This window comes from Eleutherodactylus coqui, chromosome 5 (genome assembly GCF_035609145.1).
Source record: "Eleutherodactylus coqui strain aEleCoq1 chromosome 5, aEleCoq1.hap1, whole genome shotgun sequence".
Taxonomy (NCBI): Eukaryota; Metazoa; Chordata; class Amphibia; order Anura; family Eleutherodactylidae; genus Eleutherodactylus; species Eleutherodactylus coqui.
Window position 1 is genome coordinate 20,614,979 of NC_089841.1, and position 19,872 is coordinate 20,634,850.

Below are 19,872 nucleotides of genomic sequence, written 5' to 3' on the forward strand. Positions count from 1 at the left end.
TTTTGACCACACAGCTTTTTTTCAGGAATTCAAATTTAAAGACCTATTTTTTTTTCTATAGCGCACATGAAAATGAGGATTGACACCCCAAAATGGATCCCCCTGTTTGTCCAGTGTTCAGAGACATGCGCATTGTGGCCCTAATCTTATGTCTGGATGCACAACGTGGGCCAAAATGAAAGGAGTAGTCGGTGTCTTTCAGAACATAAATTTGCTTGAAGGTGTTTTAGGCCCCATTGCCCACTTGTAGAGCTCTTGAGTGGCCAAAACCATAGAGAAACCCCACAAATGACCCCATTTTGAAAACTAGACCCCTTACCAAATTTATCTAGGGGTGTACTGTGTATTTTGAACCCATAGTTTTTGAATGAATTCAAGGAAAGCAAAAGGAAAAAATTGTGATTTTTCTTTTTTTTTGGCAATTGTCATTTTAGAAAACGCTTTTTTTGAACAGCACGCACATGAATGAAGACTTCCACCCCAAAAGAGATACCCCTGTTTGTCCCGTGTTCAGAGACATGCCCATTGTGGCCCTAGTCTTATGTCTGGATGCACAACGGGGCCCAAAATGAAAGGAGTAATCGGTGACTTTCAGAACAGACATTTTGCATGAAGGTGATTTAGGCCCCATTGCCCACTTGTAGAGCCCTTGAGCGGCCAAAACCATAGAGAAACCCCACAAATGACCCCATTTTGAAAACTAGACCTCTTAATAAATTCATCTAGGGGTGTACTGTGTATTGTAACCCTACAGTATTTTTCATTTTTTTGTCAATTTTTGTCAATTTAAAAACAGTTTTTTTTCGTAAAGCACACACATGAATGAAGACGTTCACCCCAAAATGGACACCCCCGTTTGTCCCGTGTTCAAAAACATTCCCGCTGTGGTCCCAATCTACTTACAGGAAACATGGCGAGGCCTGTAATGGAGGGAACACCGTTGTATTGCAGGGCACAACTGAATAAATTCCAGGCCCCATTGCCCAATTGTACAAAATAAAAATTGACACGTTGAAAAATACATTTCCTGGGCTCCCCGACTCCTGCGCATGTGTCCGGTGTTTTGCCGGTGGTCGCATGTGCAGAATCCGGGAAAGTTCACGGAGAAAGATCGCGTCGACTTGCAAATACGGAGGCCCCCCTAAAAGGTTTCATCTCCTCTCAACGATCACATCAGGGAGGGGAGATGAAGCTTCACCTTTTTTTACTTTTAAGTGATCGCCATTATCCATTGGAAAATGGCGAACACGTGATCAGGAACCGCTCACTGCGGCTCTCCGTGAAATCTCCAGGCTCTCGGCTAAATTTTGTAGCCAGGAGCAGGGAGATTTTGAATTTCCCGGGCAATCTTTGACTTTTGCGAATGCGTCCGCCATTTTGGCGATAGGCGCGTGCGCAAAAGCTAGGGTAAGGTCCGCGGATAAATCCAGGGGCCTTACGTATGTCATTTCATCCTCCCTCATGGATATGATCCGTGGGGGGAGATGAAATGTAAGCTTTTTACACTTTAAATGATCACATGCTGGGTGACATCCCTCTGCTCCTGGCTACACATGGCAGCCAGGAGCAGAGGGATTTTGAATTTACGCCCTGTTGTGGGAAGGGGTTGAAGCCTTATGCTGAGGCGTATCTGTAGGATCTGACAATTTGGGGCCTGTAGGGTCCCACATTATAAAAGGACCCTCAGAACGCTCCTTACCCCGCCCCCTCTGATGTCACTGGTGGGTTGGGTCCTGGATTCCTGGTGGAAAATCATAATTCCCTGTTTTCGGTCATATCTTGGCGGGAAAGCCCTCCAAACGTGAATATGGACGTGGCATATTCTTTGTTCTGATATTACATATGGTTTGAGCCCACGCACGGATGGGTTGACATCCATATTTCCCCAGATATGCAGTTCTGGGTGCTCTGAGCCTTGGACCTCAATGCCTGTAGATGAGTTTTGTTCGGCTGGTCAGCCAGATTCTCAAAATATAATTCATATTGGGCTAAGACCTTCATTCACCCAAATATCCTTTATTAAATGATTTCCTTCTGATGTAAAATTGGGCACCAGGATGTCTGCCTGAACCATCCAAGGTGCCAATCCATGCCAGCAGGGGCCTATTTAGCATCTCCTTGTCAGTAGCCGGTGGGACAAAGGGCTTCCTGTCCTCCTGTAGATCGAAGGCTTGCCAGATACAAAGGAGAGGAATAAGAGATTAGAACACTGAATTCATCCAGCTTTCCCAGGGCCTGACAAATGACAACCATAACATGGAAGCTGAGATAGGCCCAAGGCCTGACACAACAATGCCTGACGGCCTGAAGTCTCTACACCACCCTGTGCTACTTATCCAGGAAACTGCCATCCAGAACTCATTATGGTCAACGGGGTCTGTCCAGTACCTTATCCTCTGTATAAGAATAGTAAGTCGTAGTGGCTGAAGGACCAGATCCCTCTGACCACCAGGATGAAGACTCCTCTGTATAAGACTAGTAAATCCTAGCGGCTGAAGGACCAGATCCCTCTGACCACCAGGATGTAGACTCCTCTGTAAAGGAATAGTAACTCTTAGTAGATGGAGCAGATTCTTCTGACAACCAGGTTGTTGATTCCTCTGTCTAAGAATAATTAGTCCTAGCGGCTGAAGGACCAGATTCCTCTTACTACCAGGATTTAGACTCCTCTGTATAAGAATAGTAAGTCCTAGCGGCTCAAGGACCAGATTCCTCTTACCACCGGGATGTGGACTTCTCTGTATAAGAATAGTAAGTCCTAGTAGATGAAGGACCAGATGCCTCTGATCACCAGGGTGTAGAAGATGCAATCCTTTGCAGGGCAGGGTGAGGCTGGAGGGCGCCCCCTGCAGGTTTATTTTGGTGGCCATTTGTATGACCTTCAGGATGTTTTCCATCTGTCATCAGGAATGTATTAGCCGTTCCTCGCTAGTGATATTTGTTATCTCTGAGACGGCAGCGTGTAACGGGTTTTCGCTATAGAAGCGGTCGGCCTACTTTCTGCTACAGATTGGGCCCAGACGGGATAGGGCGGTGTAAACTTTACTGAGGTTTGTGCGGATTATTGGATGCCGCGATCCGGACGCTGGTAAACGTTTAGGTCGTGGAGTCAGTACGTAATTAGTACAGAGAAGTAATTAGATGGGAATGGGCTCATCTTCTCACTCCTTTTCTGGAGGAGCCACGGGCATGGCTTGATAGGCATTCTGCCAGGACAGCCCGGGGCGTCACAGAGGGGCCCCGGCTGCCATGACGCCCGGACGGCTCCCTGCGATCTCATTGCATTTTAAATGGCGCTATCAGAATTGACAGCTTATCGGAGTTGGTATCAGCCGCAGTAAACAGCCGGCGCTCGCGCTGTATGGAGGGAGATCGCCGCGCGTTCATACATACCCCGACGCTGCAGGACGTACATGTACTACCTATAGCACTAAGGGGTTAAAGGATTCCAGCAAATGTTTTTATAAAATTTCCTATTAAATGAATTCCTAATAAAGTATTTCTAAGGTTCTCCCACATTAAATGCTGCTATTAAAAATCCTACTTGTCCCTCACAATACCGGCGCTCATCCAGCTTTATTAGCAGATATAATAGCAATTGTCGTTGGGCGGTGGGGAGGAGAAATGGCTGCAGGAAGGGGTTAACGGGAGGCTGTCCGGAGGATTCTGCTGCCCGATGTCACACATACATCCCAACACGCATGTACATTGCAGACATCTATATTGTGCGCTAAAACACTGCAGCGCTTCAGAGAAAACCCTGTAAAAAGCAGCTGAACTTGGAGATGTTGGTTTTTGTGGTTTTTACATTGGTTCATATTGTTTCCATTCAGGTCCCTACAGGACTGATTCATCAAAGATGGAGAAGAACAGAAACAAGATGGCGGAGAGTGTATTCAACCTCACCCTAGATATACTGCTCCAGCTGACTGGGGAGGTGAGAGATTCTGATGATGTCACATTACATCATTCTTATCTTTAGTAATAACAGATGATGTCACTGGAGAGGGGAGAGATTCTGATGATGTCATATGTCATTCTTATCTATGGTAATGACTGATGATGTCACTGGGGAGGTGATGGACTCTGGAAATGTCTGTAGTGATATTTATAAATGTCTCCCCATATACAGGATTACACAATAGTGAAGAAGACCTCTAGTGATGACTGTCGGGCCCCTGTGTGTGATGGATGGGGAAGACCCCTGAGCCCAATCATGGGGCCCCCACTTCGCCCCCTGATACATGAGGACATCAATGTAGGGAAGATTCTAGAACTCACCAACAAGATGATTGAGCTGCTGACTGGAGAGGTGACGCTGCAGGGAATGCTGGGACATTATACAGTAACAGCACTGGAGGCTTCTGGGTGATGACTGTATATTGTGTTGTCAGGTTCCCATAAGGTGTCAGGATGTCGCTGTCTATTTCTCCATGGAGGAGTGGGAGTATTTAGAAGGACACAAGGATCTGTACAAGGACGCCATGATGGAGACCCGCCAGCCGCTCCCATTACCAGGTAATGGATATATTTAGGATCATAGCTGTGGAGGGGTGATGTGGGGCATGTGCCCCTGGTGCTTGTAGGCAGGAAGTGGGGTGTGAGCCAGGCAGGACACTGTGCTAGTTGGATTAGTAGAGCCATTCACTACACAGTTGTTAATTAAAGTCAGTGTATAATCAGAATTCCTACGGATCACCAATACACATTTACTAATTGCTGATATGTAAGCATCCCAGTCATACAGTGATACTAGTCAGCGACTACATGGCGGATGGCTGCTGTATCGCGCATCAGTAAGAGAATGTGGCTACCGAAGATCTCTGCTTCAACAGACATACTGCTACAGTAGTCGGCGGCGGTGCAGGGCTGGAGAGGTGCCTTGGCCCATGCTACCCCCGTCCCCCCAAGTATCACTACCAGCTCCTGCTCCGCTTTGCATATTGTCCCTGCAGGACTGGAGGAAGAGGGATCTGGCATCACCGGTAAGAGCTGCTAGGTTGTATCTACAGAGTGGGAATCCTGCTTGGTGGGACTTGTGAGCGATGGTGGCCAATAATATATCATTGTCTGCCTTTATTGTTATCTTAGTTTCATATTGGTAATTCGTAGAACCCCTCTAAATTGGTGAAGGGGTCACCAGTACGGCTACATGGTGACTCTGGCCACAATACTTTTCTCATTGGGATGTAATGGCGGTCAGTACGGTTGTATCGCAGTTTGCTGTGACCCTACAATTACATGAAGCCCGGCTAGTTTGGACTTCTTGTGATTGTTGGGGCGGGGGGGCAGACTACAAGCCACAATGCATTCCCCTTCACAGAAGTAGTGGATGAAAGTGGTGTCGTGGATATCACCTATCTGGGTGTCAGGAAAGCCTTTGTACAGTTTCACATAAAAATGAATCTCTGAGCTCTTATTGGCTGCAGTCCCTGTGACGTCCCACAAACCGGGCGGGACTGCAGCTGTAAACTGAGACCGGAGGGGGGACATAGCACCATGGTGGGACACAGCGGGAGGGGGGAGAGGTGAGTATATGACAGTTGGTTGTATTGCTCAGTGGGGAAGGGGTTGCCCCCAGATGGTACCACTAGGTATTTATTATATAGTTTTTGGTATTATTACCCTCATTTAGTGCTTGTATTAAACTCTATAGAACCTATTAATAAAGTTATGTTTTACTGCTACATTTAGTGATTTACCAGCATTATTTGCACATCATCTCTCGGTGGTAACCCCCTCCCCAGTAATGCTTCAGCTCCGATAACTGAACATCATTAACCCCTTAATAACGCTGCCCCCTTTTTTTTCTCCAGTTTTGTTTTTTCCTTTGCCCCTTTTAAAAAATTGTAACACGTTTTATTTACCCATCGACGTCACTGTACGAGGGTTTGTTTTTTGCGGGACGAGTTGTATTTTTCAATGGTTTTATTTAACGTACCGTATAAGGTACTGAAAAACTCTTTATGAAATTCTAAGTGGCGTTAAATGAAAACAAACCGAGATTCTGCCTTTTTTCGTCTTGTTTCTACGGCGCACAAACCTTATTCTATGGGTCAGTACGATTACTACACCAAATTTCTATAGTTTTTTTTCCTTTACTGTACTACTTTTATTTTTCTCAAAGACATTTGGTTTCTTTAAATTCTTTTCTTCCGCCATCTTCTGCTCCCATTAACTTTTACATTTTCCATTGACATAGTTGTCCGCGAACTCAGCTTTTGCGAGATGTCCTGTAGTTTGATATGAACGACCACTTGTCTGTGAATATGGTGGTGCCATCGCTCCGCCCCCTGGTGATGTCATTGAAGTTTTTACAACATATGTAAAACAGTCTTACCGACAGAAGAACAGCACAGTTAGGGCTCTTGAAAAGTGGATGACAAAAATAATAAAATTAGAATAACACTGATCTGCTATTATGTCAGACACAACTCAGCAGTCCTGACAGAACACACTGACCTACCACCACCACAGAGATCCGGTGGGCTAAAGGACCTGTGGTGATGTCACTGCTGTGGGAGGAGCCAAGCTGTGTTTGTCTTCTGTAATAAGCTACTGTTTGTGTGATGTGCCTCCAGAAACGCTGGGACTATAATGTCCTGGTAGTAATAATTAATAGTCTTGGAATACATACAACGTTTTCCTTTTAGTCATTTTTATTGGGTTTTATAATAAAGTTGACACATTTGTTGGGTTAGAATACGGTTTCTGTACCGTGACAGAGAGCTCTTAAACATGCGATACATTGTTGAACAGTAAAGAGACTGATGCTCCTTCTTACAAAAGTAATAGCTGCTGGGGAATGTAGTTCATCACCGGAGTACTAGATATCAGCTATAGAAACTTGTTGGTACAACTTCAAGGCTTTTACCTTATGGCTAAAGGATCTGTTAGGGGAAGGAGGGGGTTTAAGACCTGGATATATGAAGGGTGGGATGTGAAGGGGTTTGTATGCTAATTGAGGGGTGATTTGTCAGCAAATGTCCCATTTGGATATAAGGGATCCAATGTTCTGCTTTGGACTGGCAGTATTGTTTCGTAGGTGCAGCTAGATGAGACTATAGAAGAAATTTCATTTAATGAAAGAAATTCTGGAGCTTTTCCAGTTGTGCGCCATTGTAAGATGAGTTGTGTGTAGTATATGGCCACCCAATGGGAAGTTATCTATCCCTAGCAGTAGACGCGCAAAATCCAGTTTGCTTTTAGTTGCGTAGAGGTGGAGGGTTTCTATCATGTTAAACACCTTTTTCCAAAGGGTGGAGATTAGAGGGCAACTTCAAAAAAAATGGAACAGTGATCCTATTTGTCCACAGTTTCTCCAACAATGAGGGGATGCACTGCTATAGATGTATGAGGTCTACGAGGGGATGCGCTGCTATAGATGTATGAGGTCTACGAGGGGATGCACTGCTATAGATGTATGAGGTCTACGAGGGGATGCGCTGCTATAGATGCATGAGGTCTATGAGGGGATGCGCTGCTATAGATGTATGAGATCTACGAGGGGATGCGCTGCTATAGATGTATGAGGTCTACGAGGGGATGCGCTGCTATAGATATATGAGGTCTACGAGGGGATGCGCTGCTAGAGATGTATGAGGTCTAAGAGGGGATGCGCTGCTAGAGATGTATGAGGTCTACGAGGGGATGCGCTGCTAGAGATGTATGAGGTCTACGAGGGGATGCGCTGCTAGAGATGTATGAGGTCTACGAGGGGATGCGCTGCTATAGATGTATGAGGTCTACGAGGGGATGTGCTGCTAGAGATGTATGACGTCTACGAGGGGATGCACTGCTAGAGATGTATGAGGTCTACGAGGGGATGCGCTGTTATAGATGTATGAGGTCTACGAGGGGATGCACTGCTATAGATGTATGAGGTCTACGAGGGGATGCGCTGCTATGGATGTATGAGGCCTTAATGGAGTATAGTACAATCTGACCAATAATTTATAGTACTGTTCATGGTCGGATGCGCATCATGTAGATTTTACAGCCCATTTTTGGTCGGTTTGCCATTCTTGTAGGCTGAATTGCCTTGAGAGGTCCATTTCCCATTCTAGAAATGATACTTTTTTTTTCTTCGAAACATATCAGATAAAAATTCATAGATTTGTTGTGTCTGATTCTTGTATTGGTTAAGGGGATTGGATATTTGGTCTTTTAAAATCGTTGGAATATTGATTTGCCTGGCCGGGTGCGAAGAGGTTTTCTTACTTGGAGGAATACATAAAACTCGGAAGAGGGAATTTTATATTTTTCCTGGATTGAAGAGAATGTTGTCAATTATCCGTTCTAGTAAATCTGCTGCCGATTTAATCCCAGTGTTTGACCGTACATCGAGGGAGATTTCAGGGATCAAAAACTAAAATGTTGACCGGGGGATTGGAGGAATCTGGCTATCCTGGGGAAGGAGGTCTTTTTGAATCCTGTTCTCCACCCTATTAAGGTTGCCTGTAGTGGGGGAAGGTATGAGGAGGACAAGTGAATGGGGCGGCTGGAGAGGAACCGGAAAAAGGGTTTTCAGTCTGAGATTTGTGCAAAGTGACATTCTACTGATGGCCATGTGTCGGGATGAGTAGCACATAGGTGTTTGCTTTGATTTGATCAATCAAAAATGATTTGTGGTAGTTTTGGAGGTTAGGTAGGCTTAGGCCACCATGTTTTTTATTTTTGATCAAGAGAATGCAATGTGGGGTTTTGCTTTTTGCCAAATGAATGAGTTCATTTGTTTGTGGAGGGAAGCGCAGGTTGTGATCGGGATGGGTATAGGGAGGGTCCATAGATGATAGAGGATTTTAGGGAGTGTAACATCTAATATAGTATAATCCTGTCCATCCATCCCAACCCCAAGGAGGCTCGTCTGTCCAGTTATTCTTGTATGGATTTTATTGGGTGGGGGAAGTTGGCTTTAAGCTGGTTTGAGGTGTCAGGCAGTAATACAATGCCAAGATAGGGAATCGAGTGGGGACTCCACTGGGATGGGAAATTGGATGACAATTGTTGTGCTTTGTTATGTTAATCCCCTCATCAGAGATTTTGAAGACTTGGCTTTATAGTTAGGATAGTGAACCACAATTTTGCAATGTTTTGACGACATAAGCTAATGATGACTCTGGTTTAGTGAGTGCTAGGATAACGACGTCTGTGAAAAGGCTTATTTTCCCAGTCGTCTCCACAACAGCACCACCTGAGATAGCCTCCTCCTGATAGGACAGGAAACGCCGAGAGGTTAAAAGCTCCCCCCTCTCCCATCTTCCTCAGTGTTCTTCCTGTCCTGCCAGGAGGCAGGATCACAGAGAGGCGCTGGTGGAGCAAAAAAGAAAGAAGACTTACAATGGGTCGGGTGGACAGTGGTTGTCAGCCTGTCCCCCCTTCCTGAGGATCGACTCCTGGGATGCCACATAGGGTGGTTTCCCCAGGCCAGATTCCTCCCACAGTGGCCCATGGGGGCCTTAAAGTGGGGGTCATAGGCTTCCTCCTCCGTCCTGAGTACAGACTAGTGCCGGTATAGGGGCCGGCACAGCGCTCTCCACCTTCCTTAAGCATGACGCTGAGGGACGAAGGGCGTCGTCATGTGAGCAGCATGATGACATCAGCTTGGCGGCGTCTTGTGACTCGTGGATGGGGCGTGGCTAGGCGCAAGAAGCGCCAAATTAAAAAAGAAAAAGGGATTTAAAAAGAAATCTGACAAGACTTGCTGGACGCTAAACTAAGCTGTGCTGCTGCAGGCTTATTGTCTCAAGGTGACTGTGGTCCAGCATCGGCATAGCCAAACTAAGAAGGAATTGGGCAGTTTTATTGAGGACGTTAGGAAGCTGAGTAAAGAGGAGGTCCGTTCAGCTCTGACATCACAGACAGTGCAGCCGACGGCAGCATCCGTGTCCAGGCACCCTTATAGTCCAGAAAGATATTCTGAAACAAGTTCAGTAATTTCGGACTTTGAAGAGCAGCCAGCTCCTGAGCAATCCTCAGACGAAGACTACTATAAAAAATATTTGTTTCATCAAGAGACCTTTCAGAGCTCATAAAATCTGTGATGGAGGAGCCCAGGAAGCCTCGCACAATTCTGGAGGAAATGATCGGAGGACTAGGGGAAAGGCTTAAGCATACTTTCCCAGTCCATGGAAATATATCAAAGCTAATTCAGAAGGAATGGAACAAACACGACATGGGGTCCTTTTCCACTCGTGGGCGTCAAAAGGCGCGATCCATTTGAGGAGGTGGTGTGGGCAAACTAGGAGGAAATACCCAGGGTGGATGTGTTCATAGCCAAAGTGGTAAAGCGCACAACACTCCTGTTTGAAGAATGCCACATGATTGAGGTACCCTATGGACCGCAAAACGGCCCGGGGTAACGGCCACTTGTGTGGTTAGAACCCTGGGGGTATGGTTGGAGCAATTGGCGCTTCATTTATCCAACAAAAAAGCCCTTAAAAGCACCTCCCTTCCACCATTCTTTACTGTCTTCCTGTCCCTACGGTGGCCAGATGCAAGCGCCAGGGAGATCCACTTACCGGAGGCACGTAGTGCCAAAGATCCCCTGGAGGGAAGAGGTCGGGGCAGCATACCTTTGTAGTCCCTGCATCTCTGACCTGCGCCACCACGGAACCGTCAGCCGCCGAGTAGTGCAGGTCTCTGTGAGCCGGTCGGCACTTTTCGGCTGCCGCGATCAGGTAGTTCCTCCTGGCAGGGGAATGGCAGCGGTGGCCTCCCTGGTCCTCAGCGCGCGTATCGGTGACGTCATCTGGTGTGGTGACATCACGCGCACAACATAAGGGGCGTGGGTACCGGCGCAGACCCGGAAATGGCGCCAATTTCAAACAAACTTCTTCATAAAGCAGGCTCTACTCCTATAGAAGTTATCCTGCAGCTGCGAGAAGTGCCTCAGCATGTCTACACATGACAGCTCAGCACGAGATGGAGAAACAGATACTCTACAAACCGTGAGTGGCTATATGCCAAAAAATCGAATATGCAAACTTGCCATTTTTGATTGCTTGGTTGCATATATGTTTCCTTCTTCCCCTCTCCCCCATTTTTTGTATGGGTTAGATCAGGGGTCCCCAACTCCAGTACTCAGGGACCACCAACAGGTCATGTTTTCAGGATATCCTATAGTGAGAACACCTGTGGCAATGTCTGAGGCACCGACAATAATTACATCACCTGTGCAACACTGAGGAAGTTCTGAAAACATGACCTGTTGGTGGTCCCTGAGGACTGGAGTTGGGGAACACTGGGTTAGATGGATAAGAAAGGTCCGAAGGCTAAAGCGGACCCCAGGAAAAAATCTAAAAAGTGCGTTATCTGTAGTAAGAGACTAGAGAATAACTACAAAAAACCAGATAAGAGACTGTCCGTCTCAAAAAGAGATTAGGAACCGGCTGGCGTTCGCTCCTGAAGACGTCCGCCTGTATAGAGAAACCTCAAAGGTCAACAAACAGATCACTAAGGTGGCCAAGAAAACTTTTCTACCCTCTGAGGACGCATCTCAGCTCTCGGACCTGATGGACAAAAAGGTCGACTGTCTGATGACGAAGACCTGGGAAGCAACGTCCTTTACCGTCGAAGCTAATATTGCGGCAACATCAGTAGCCAGATCCATGGTCTTATGGCTGAATAGAATGGAAATCTCTATTAAAGACCAGGCTCCCAGGGAAGAATTAGCCAGCTGTCTTCCCCTTCTGAAAATGGCCACTGCTTTACTAGCAGACGCGTTAGCAGAAACCGTTAGATACGGCGCAAAAAAACGCGGCTCTCAGTAATACTGCAAGAAGAGCATTATGGTTAAAACCATGGGCAGCAGACGTAACGTCCAAAAATAAACTCTGCGCCATTCCGTTCCAAAGCGAATATATGTTCGCGCCCGTCTTGCATAAGATACTTGAGAAAGTGGGAGCCAAAAGCAGGGCCCTTCCAGACAGGAAGTCCTATAGGAAGCCATCCTTTCCAAGGAGGACATGACAGCCACCTCTAGAAATCAAAGGGAAAACGGGAAGATGGTCGCAACCCAAAGGAGGTCGGTCGGGGTGAGGAAGTCCAACCCATTTCTGACTCAACAGGGGGTTGACTAGCATGTTACCTGGTTCAGTGGCGGGGGATAACATCCAACCCCTGGGTACTTCAGATAAGTGAAACTGGGTATCGAAATTCACTCCCTACCTCCTAAGAGATTCTTTCTTACCTCCCAAGGCTCCCCACAAGAACAGATAAATCTGCTAGAGGGCATCCAGGAACTTAAGGACCTAGGAGTCATTACGCAGGTTCCCGAACACCAAAGGGGTGAGGGATTCTATTCCCCCCTCTTCTTGATCAAAAAAACCAAACGGCTCTATCAGAACCATCTTCAACCTCAAAGCTTTAAACAAATTTATTTCCTACAAGAAATTTAAAATGGAAACCGTGAGGTCCATTGTACCGCTAATAGATCCCGACAGCGTCATGTGCACTATAGACCTTAAAGACACATACCATCACATCCCAATAGCCGCAGTTCACCACAAATATCTGAGGTTCGCTCTGCAGGATGGTGACATAATCTATCATTATCAGTTTATGGCTCTACATTTCGATATCTTGACTGCCCCTAGAGTCTTCACGAAGATAGTGATAGAAATGATAGCTTATTTTAGGCAAAATCAGATTTCATTTTTCCATATCTGGACCATTTTCTGTTTGTATCAAAAACCACAGAAGCCATACGCGCAGATCTGTCCATAGTCCACTCTGAATGATTTAGTGTGGATAATAAACAAACAAAAGTCTGATCTGATTCCGGGTCCACAGAAGATTTATTTAGTTGTACTCCTAGACTCCCGCATCCAGGAATCTCGGCTTCCACCGTCCAGAAGTAAAGACCTTATTCAATCCGTAACATCCCTATGTCAGGCCACTACAGTGTCCATCAGAGAAGTTATGAAAGTGCTGGGCCTGTTGACAGCCTGCATACAAATAGTCCCATGGGCACAAGCCCATACCCGACAGCTACAACAGTTCATCCTTGCCAGGTGGAAAAAACAACAGACCTCCCTAGACAAGAAGGTGAGCCTGTCCGTCCAAGTTAAATAGTCCCTGCGCTGGTGGACCTTACAGAGTAACCTGAGCATGGGTACCTCTTGGTCACGAGAACCCGATATAGATCTGTCACAACGGATGCTAGCAAAACCGGGTGGGGAGCGCAAGTAGCAGACCTGACCCTGCAGGTAACCTGGTATTCCCGAATAGCCGCATGCTTGTCCAACTATAGGGAATTAAGAGCGATATGGGAGACCCTCCATGCGGCAGAACCCCACTTGAGAGGAAGGCACGTTAAAATCCTAACCAATAACATGACAGCTCTGTCGTTTGTTCGTCGCCATGGGGGAACGCGACACCCACACCTCCAACAACTGGTGGCAAGGATACTTCGGTGGGCGGAATCCACCGTGTTATCCCTCTCAGCCATCAATCTGAAGGGGTCCACAAACCTCATCGCAGACTTTCTCAGCAGACAGTGTTCTTCCAGGAGAATAGTATCTGAGCCAGCAAGCCTTTAATCATCTAACACGCCAGTGGGGAAAACCGCAGATCGATCTGTTCACCACAAGGGGAAATACGAAATGCCGGGACTTCTATTCTCTCAACCCAAGGGACAACTCATACGGAGTAGACTCCCTGTCTCAAAGTTGGGACATGGACTTGGCCTATGCATTTCCCACCTTTCCACTGATTCCATACACCCTCAAAAAGATTCAGGCCAGCCGGGCGGCAGTAATCTTAGTCGTTCCTATGTGGGACAAGAGACCCTGGTATCCCCTATTGAAGGCTTTAGCGATCCGGGGCCAACTTTGACTACCGGCCATGGAAGATCTCCTTTTCCGGGGCCTATTTGGACTACCGGCCATGGAAGATCTCCCTTTCCAGGGCCCACTAACATACACGGGGGTCGAAAAACTGAAACTAGCGGCGTGGATGCTGAAGGCGTGATACTTCAGGGGAAGGGACTTTCACACAAAGTAATTACCACCTTGACCAAAAGCCGTAAACACGTAATCACAGCCATCTATAACAGAGTGTGGAGGAAGTTCTCAGAGTTCTGTAACTTGGATCCAAGCAAAATCCCAGTTATTGATATGCCCATAATCTTTGAATTTGCTGCAGGCGGGCCTAGAGAAAGGCCTTAGCCCAAGAACTCTTAGGGTTCAGGCAGCAGCGTTAGGATCCTATTTGGATTTTCCCTTGGCGGAGTACCGCTGGGTTCGTAAGTTCCTTAAGGGAGCAGACGGACTTCGGCCCTTTATTAGGGAAACTTTTCCTACCTGGGACCTGAATTTAGTCCTAAATAGCTTTTGCAAACCACCCTTTGAACCCCTCTTCCAACTCCCTCTAAGACTACTTGCGCTAAAAGGTTTCTCTCCTAGTCGCCATAACCTCAGCCTGGAGAGTAGGAGAATTACAAGCCTTATGTTATGTGGAGCCACACATGCTGATACAAGATGATAGAATCACGTTTAAATTAGAAAGTAGTATCCAAATTCCACAGAGAGCAGATAATTACCCTGCTCTCTTTTTGCCAAAACCCCTGTAACGACACAGAACAAGAGTTTCACAGCTTAGATGTCAGAAGGGCCGTTCTAACCTATTTAGAGGCTACCCATTCTTTTCGGAAAAATAACAACCTCTTTGTCCAATTTCAGGGGCCGGGCAAAGGAAAGACGGCATCTAAAAGTGCTATAGCGAGATGGATCAAGACTGCCATCCAGGTGGCGTGCAAAGCTAGAGGTCTCGATCCTCCAGGGAAAATCAGAGCCCACTCTACACGGTCTCTCTCCTCATAGGCAGAGAAAGGCCAGGCATCCGCCAAGCAAATCTGCAAAGTGGCCACCTGGTCTAGCCTACATACTTTCATCAAACATTATAGGGTTAACGTCCAGTCGGACCAAGACCTTGGATAAGGATGGAAAGTCCTCAAGGCAGTAGTCCCACCCTAAATCACTTATAATCTGACATTGCTCCATTGTAAATGGGGCCATCGGGATGACGACCTGGAAATATACGAATTACATACCGGTAGTCCTTTTTTTGGGAGTCATCACGACGGCCCGTAATGCCCTCCCTTATAGAATATTTATGTTCTTTTCAATGTAAATATGACCGAATAAAGGTAAATTTTGGTTCCGTAAACATTGTCCACCGTAATAATTTGAAAGCCACTAAAGAATGGTGGAAGGGAGGTGCTTTTAAGGGCTCTTCCTATCCCTACCGAGGTTAGAGGGCAACCTCCATTGTAAATCGGGCCGTCGGGATAACTCCCGGAAAAAGGACTACCGGTAAGTAATCCGTATATTTTTGGACCCCAGCGCAACACTCTGTCCCCTACAAGGGAAAGGGCAAGATGGGCAGATGGAGTTACCCTAAAGGGGGGTAAATGGAGAAGCTTCCTCTTTTAACCCTCATCGGGGGACCCGCCAGGCAAAAACCATGACGCCATCCCAGTCAGGGTGAGACTGGGAAGCTTCGCAGATTGATGGGCCTCAATCTGCGAGAGCTCTTGGATCCCCGAAATTCTACAACACTGATATCGAATAGAGCTGGTATCCCATCCCAAGAGAAAATTCCTGACTACGGGGGGGGGCTCTACACATTAATTGCGATTACTCCAGCAAGGGGTTCGAGACCTACATTTAAAAGCAGTATCTTCAGTACCACAAAAAGAAAAATCCAAAAGTCATTACTCCAGGCTTTTTTTGATAAAGAAATCTTGCGGGAAGTCGCGCAAGATTATCAACCTAAAACCCCTGAAGGCATACATCAGGTATCAGAGATTCAAAATGGAGTCAATATCCTCAGCGGTGAGGCCAGGAAAAAGAGGGGCATATATGGCATTCATAGATCTGAAGGGTGCATACTTCCACGTACCAATCCACGCGGATTCCCAAAAATTCCTCAGATTTGCACTAAACATGGGAAGAGGAACAAAACATTTCCAATTCAGATGCCTTCCCTTCAGGATTTCATCAGCCCCCCAAATCTTCATGAAGATTATAGCAGAGCTAGCGGCCTACTGGAGACAAATCGATCTCGATCGTGCCCTACCTAGACGACATCCTGGTCATAGCAGAATCCAAGGAACCCCTAGCGGAATATCTGGCAATGACCCTTCATCTGCTCCAATTCTTGGGTTGGATAATAAATTGGGAGAAATCCAGCCTGAACGCCAGCAGAGAAAAATTGTTTCTAGGCATCATGCTCAACTCAGAGAGCCAATGCTCCTTCCTTCCAGAGTCAAAGGTCCAGGGAATGAAGCTACTGGTCCAGAAAATCTCTAGGGAAAAAAACCTGTACAATCCGAGAAGCCATGTCCCTTTTGGGGAGCCTGACCTCTTGCATTCCAGGGGTAGCCTGGGCTCAGACGGACAACAGACTTCTTCAAACCGCAATACTTTCAGCCTGGGAAAGGAGGCAGTCCTTTCTAGGGACCAGGATGTGGTTAGAGAATTCAGTGAAGGTGTGGTGGACACCTTCGAACCTGTCGAGGAGAGTTCACTTGATTCAGTATCTGGCTATTTGTGTCACAATGGACGTGAGTGCCTGGGGCTGGGGTACTTATATGGGAGACCAGTTTCTGCCGGGGTCATGGCCCTCAGGGATGAAGGACCAATCATCAAATATAGGGAACTCCAGGCGATTTGGGAGACCTTTCAGCGACTAGGAGAAACCGTACACAACCAGCATCTAAAAATCTTATCAGACAATACCACGGCAGTAGCCCACATTCGGCATCAAGGGGGAACAAGTTTCCCAGCCTTAAAAGATGTTTCACAGAAAATCTTACGCTGGGCGGGAGCTTGAGTACTGTCAATTTCAGCGGCACATCTAAAGGGTGCATTGAATCAGAGGGTAGATTTTCTCAGCAGAAGGCATATAGACCCCTGAGAGTGGTCCTTTTCGCAGGAAGACTTCAAGACTCTGATGGACAGGTGGGGGTCCCCACAGATCGACCTGTTCACGACAAAAGAAAACCTCAAAGTAAAGAACTTCTTCTCCCTCATTCCAGGGGATCAACCGACGGCAGTAGATGCCCTAAACCAGAACTGGGGCAGGGTATTGGTCTATGCATTTCCACCAATCCCTCTAATCCCCGGGGTACTCTAGCATTTCTGTTCCCAGAGATGTACACTAATCCTAGTGGCTGCCTTCTGGCTGGGGAGGACCTGGTTCGGCCCCCTAAAAAACTTAAGCTTACAGGATCCAGTTCTCCTGCCTACCCAAGTGGACCTACTAACGCAAGGGCCTCTGAACCACCCAAACATAGACAGGCTCTGCTCGGCAGCATGGATTTTGAAGAATCCATACTGTTAGGGTAAGGATTCTCTGAGAAAGTAACTCAGACCCTACTGTCTAGCAGGAAAGCAACAACTAACAATTTCTACCAGAAGGTCTGGAAGAAGTATTTTCTTTGGGGTCGGGAGAGGAAATTGCAGGTTTCTTCTCCGGTCATACCCATAATTTTGGAATTTCTGCAGGAAGGCCTGGATATGGGCCCCAAGCAGATTTGAGGGTTCAGATAGCAGCCCTTAGTGTCCTGTTTGACGCCAAATTATCAGAAGTCAAGTGGGTCAGTAGGTTCTTGACGGTGGCAGACAGATTGAAGCCAAGAACCACAAATCTATTCCCTGACTGGAACCTAAATTGGGTTCTCAGGGCTCTGTCTTCAGACCCATTTGAGCCAATAGAATCGCTCCCAAAAAGAATACTAACAGTCTTTTTATTGGCTATTACTTCGGCCAGGCTCTATCTATTCGTCATCCCTTTCTTAAAATCACAGACACAAAGATAGTGTTTAAATCAGATCCAGCTTTTATGCCCAAGGTAGTGTCATCTTTTCATAGGGCGCAGGACGTGGTGATTCTCTCTTTTTCGATAAACCTAGAGACACTTCGGAAAGAGAATTTAACTGTAACAGTACTAGTAGTTTTGCACAGGTACGCACAACGCGGGACTCCCTGACCCTCACCCACACCAATGTCCCTTCCTGGAGGTTGCCCCAAAGGTGGACAGGTCCAGGCCGCCAACACTGACCCTACGCTGCCTAGTGGCAGGACAGGAAGGCACCACCGTACCTATGCAGATGACAACTTACTAGTACTGACAGGCTAGGCAGATTGAATAAACCAACACGACAGGAGAACCACAGAACACAAGCAGAGCTGGATCGAGACCAGGTAACTTCCACTGGAGCAAGACCGAAGTCAGGCACACAGGGAACGGACCCAATAACTAGCAACTGCTATCAGCAACTGCCAGACTATATTCAGGAGTTTCCACCACTTGGGCAGAGACCAATCAAGCCGACTGACCAGAACTCCCAGCCATCCACTATAACTCACAGAGAGCATGCGCGCCTCTCAGAGCAGGCACGCGCACCCACACACAGGAACACAGCGCCACCGCTCGCCGACCTGAACATGGCCGCAACACCATCCCAGAACGCCACGGCGAACGGTGCCACTGCCACCCGGGGTCCCTGACCGTCGTCATGGTTACATTAACTGTCTGGACGTTATAAGAGCAGTCCTGCAATATATCGATGCCACAAGTCAGTGGAGACAGGACGACAACTTGTTTGTCCAATTTTTCAGCACAAATAAGGGTAGAAAAGCAGCAAAGAGCTCCATACCCAGATGGATCCGCCTGGCTATTACAGAAGCCTATAAAGCATTAGATAAAGAGGTCCCCTCGGAACTTAAAGGCCGCTCCACAAGGGCAGTAGCCTCTTCGTGGGCTGAACATAGTTCAGTGTCTGTAGAACAAATTTGTAAGACCGCAATATGGAAAAGGCCGCCTACTTTCATTAAGCATTACAGGGTGGACGTGCGGTTAGATGAGAATTTGACCTTTGGCCATAAGGTCCTCTCAGTGGCAATCCCATCCTGTAAAATGTATTTAGTTGGTACGTCTCAGGTGGTGCTGTCATGGAGATGACTGGGAAAAGGTAGATTATACCTACCCGATAATCGGGTTTTCAGGAGTCTCCATGACAGCCCCCGCACATTATCCCCCCCACACCCCCGAAAGGAAAATATATAATTTAATTTCCATTTATGAAGACATAGATAAAATACCAGTCTTGGTAATAATTTTAGTTAATCTCCTACCCCCGGCAATTCGTTAGAAATCAGTAAGGAAGGTGGGAGAGGGGGAAGCTTTAACCTCTCAGTGTGTTCCTGTCCTATCAAGAGGAGGCTATCTCAGGTCGTGCTGTCATGGAGACTCCTGAAAACCCGATTATCGGGTAGGCATAATCAACCTTTTGTGTGTCATGGGCCCATTCTAATTCTTCCAATGTTTTGATTATTTCTAATGTCCTCTGCCAATGCTTCCATGACAATCCAAAAAATTAAGGGGTGACAAAAGGCACCCTTGTTTGGTGCCGTTTGTTATGTTAAAAGGCTTGGATAAAAGGCCACTGATCAGAACCATCGCTGAGGGGGAGGAATATAGGCCTTTGCTGGCCTGGAAGATGGGGCCTGCAAACCCAAATGTCTGCAATGCTTGAATCAGATATCCCCAATGGACCTTGCCACATGCCTTCTCTCCATCCAAGGACAGCCACATCCACCAAGTCCATCAGGCATCTAGTACCTTTTGGGCCCTGGCAATCCTCTTTGACCAAACTAGACATCAAGGGAAATAGTCTGTTTGCTATTACCTTGGCATATAGCTTCACATCTGAATTTAAAAGAGAGATGGGGTGATAATTATTTGGGGCATTTGGCTATATGCCTTTTGTATATATTTGTGCTCTTTAAGCACTTGCTGCATGCTTGAGAAAGATCACATAGGATCGAAACGTTGCAGTGCAGTTTTTTAAGCTGAGGAATAAAG

The 19,872-nt window shown here is 46.8% G+C and overlaps 1 protein-coding gene across 1 annotated transcript in view; it reads left to right on the forward strand.

Annotated features, from left to right (window-relative positions):
* Window positions 1-4,139: 4,139 nt before the first annotated feature.
* The window catches only part of LOC136628985 (zinc finger protein 585A-like), a 52,323-nt gene continuing 36,590 nt past the window's right edge, over window positions 4,140-19,872 (forward strand). The window contains exons 1-2 of the mRNA XM_066605070.1: window positions 4,140-4,312; window positions 4,395-4,518. Coding sequence (XP_066461167.1) covers window positions 4,217-4,312; window positions 4,395-4,518 — 220 coding nt within the window. The 5' untranslated portion in view covers window positions 4,140-4,216. The remainder of the gene's footprint in view (window positions 4,313-4,394; window positions 4,519-19,872) is intronic.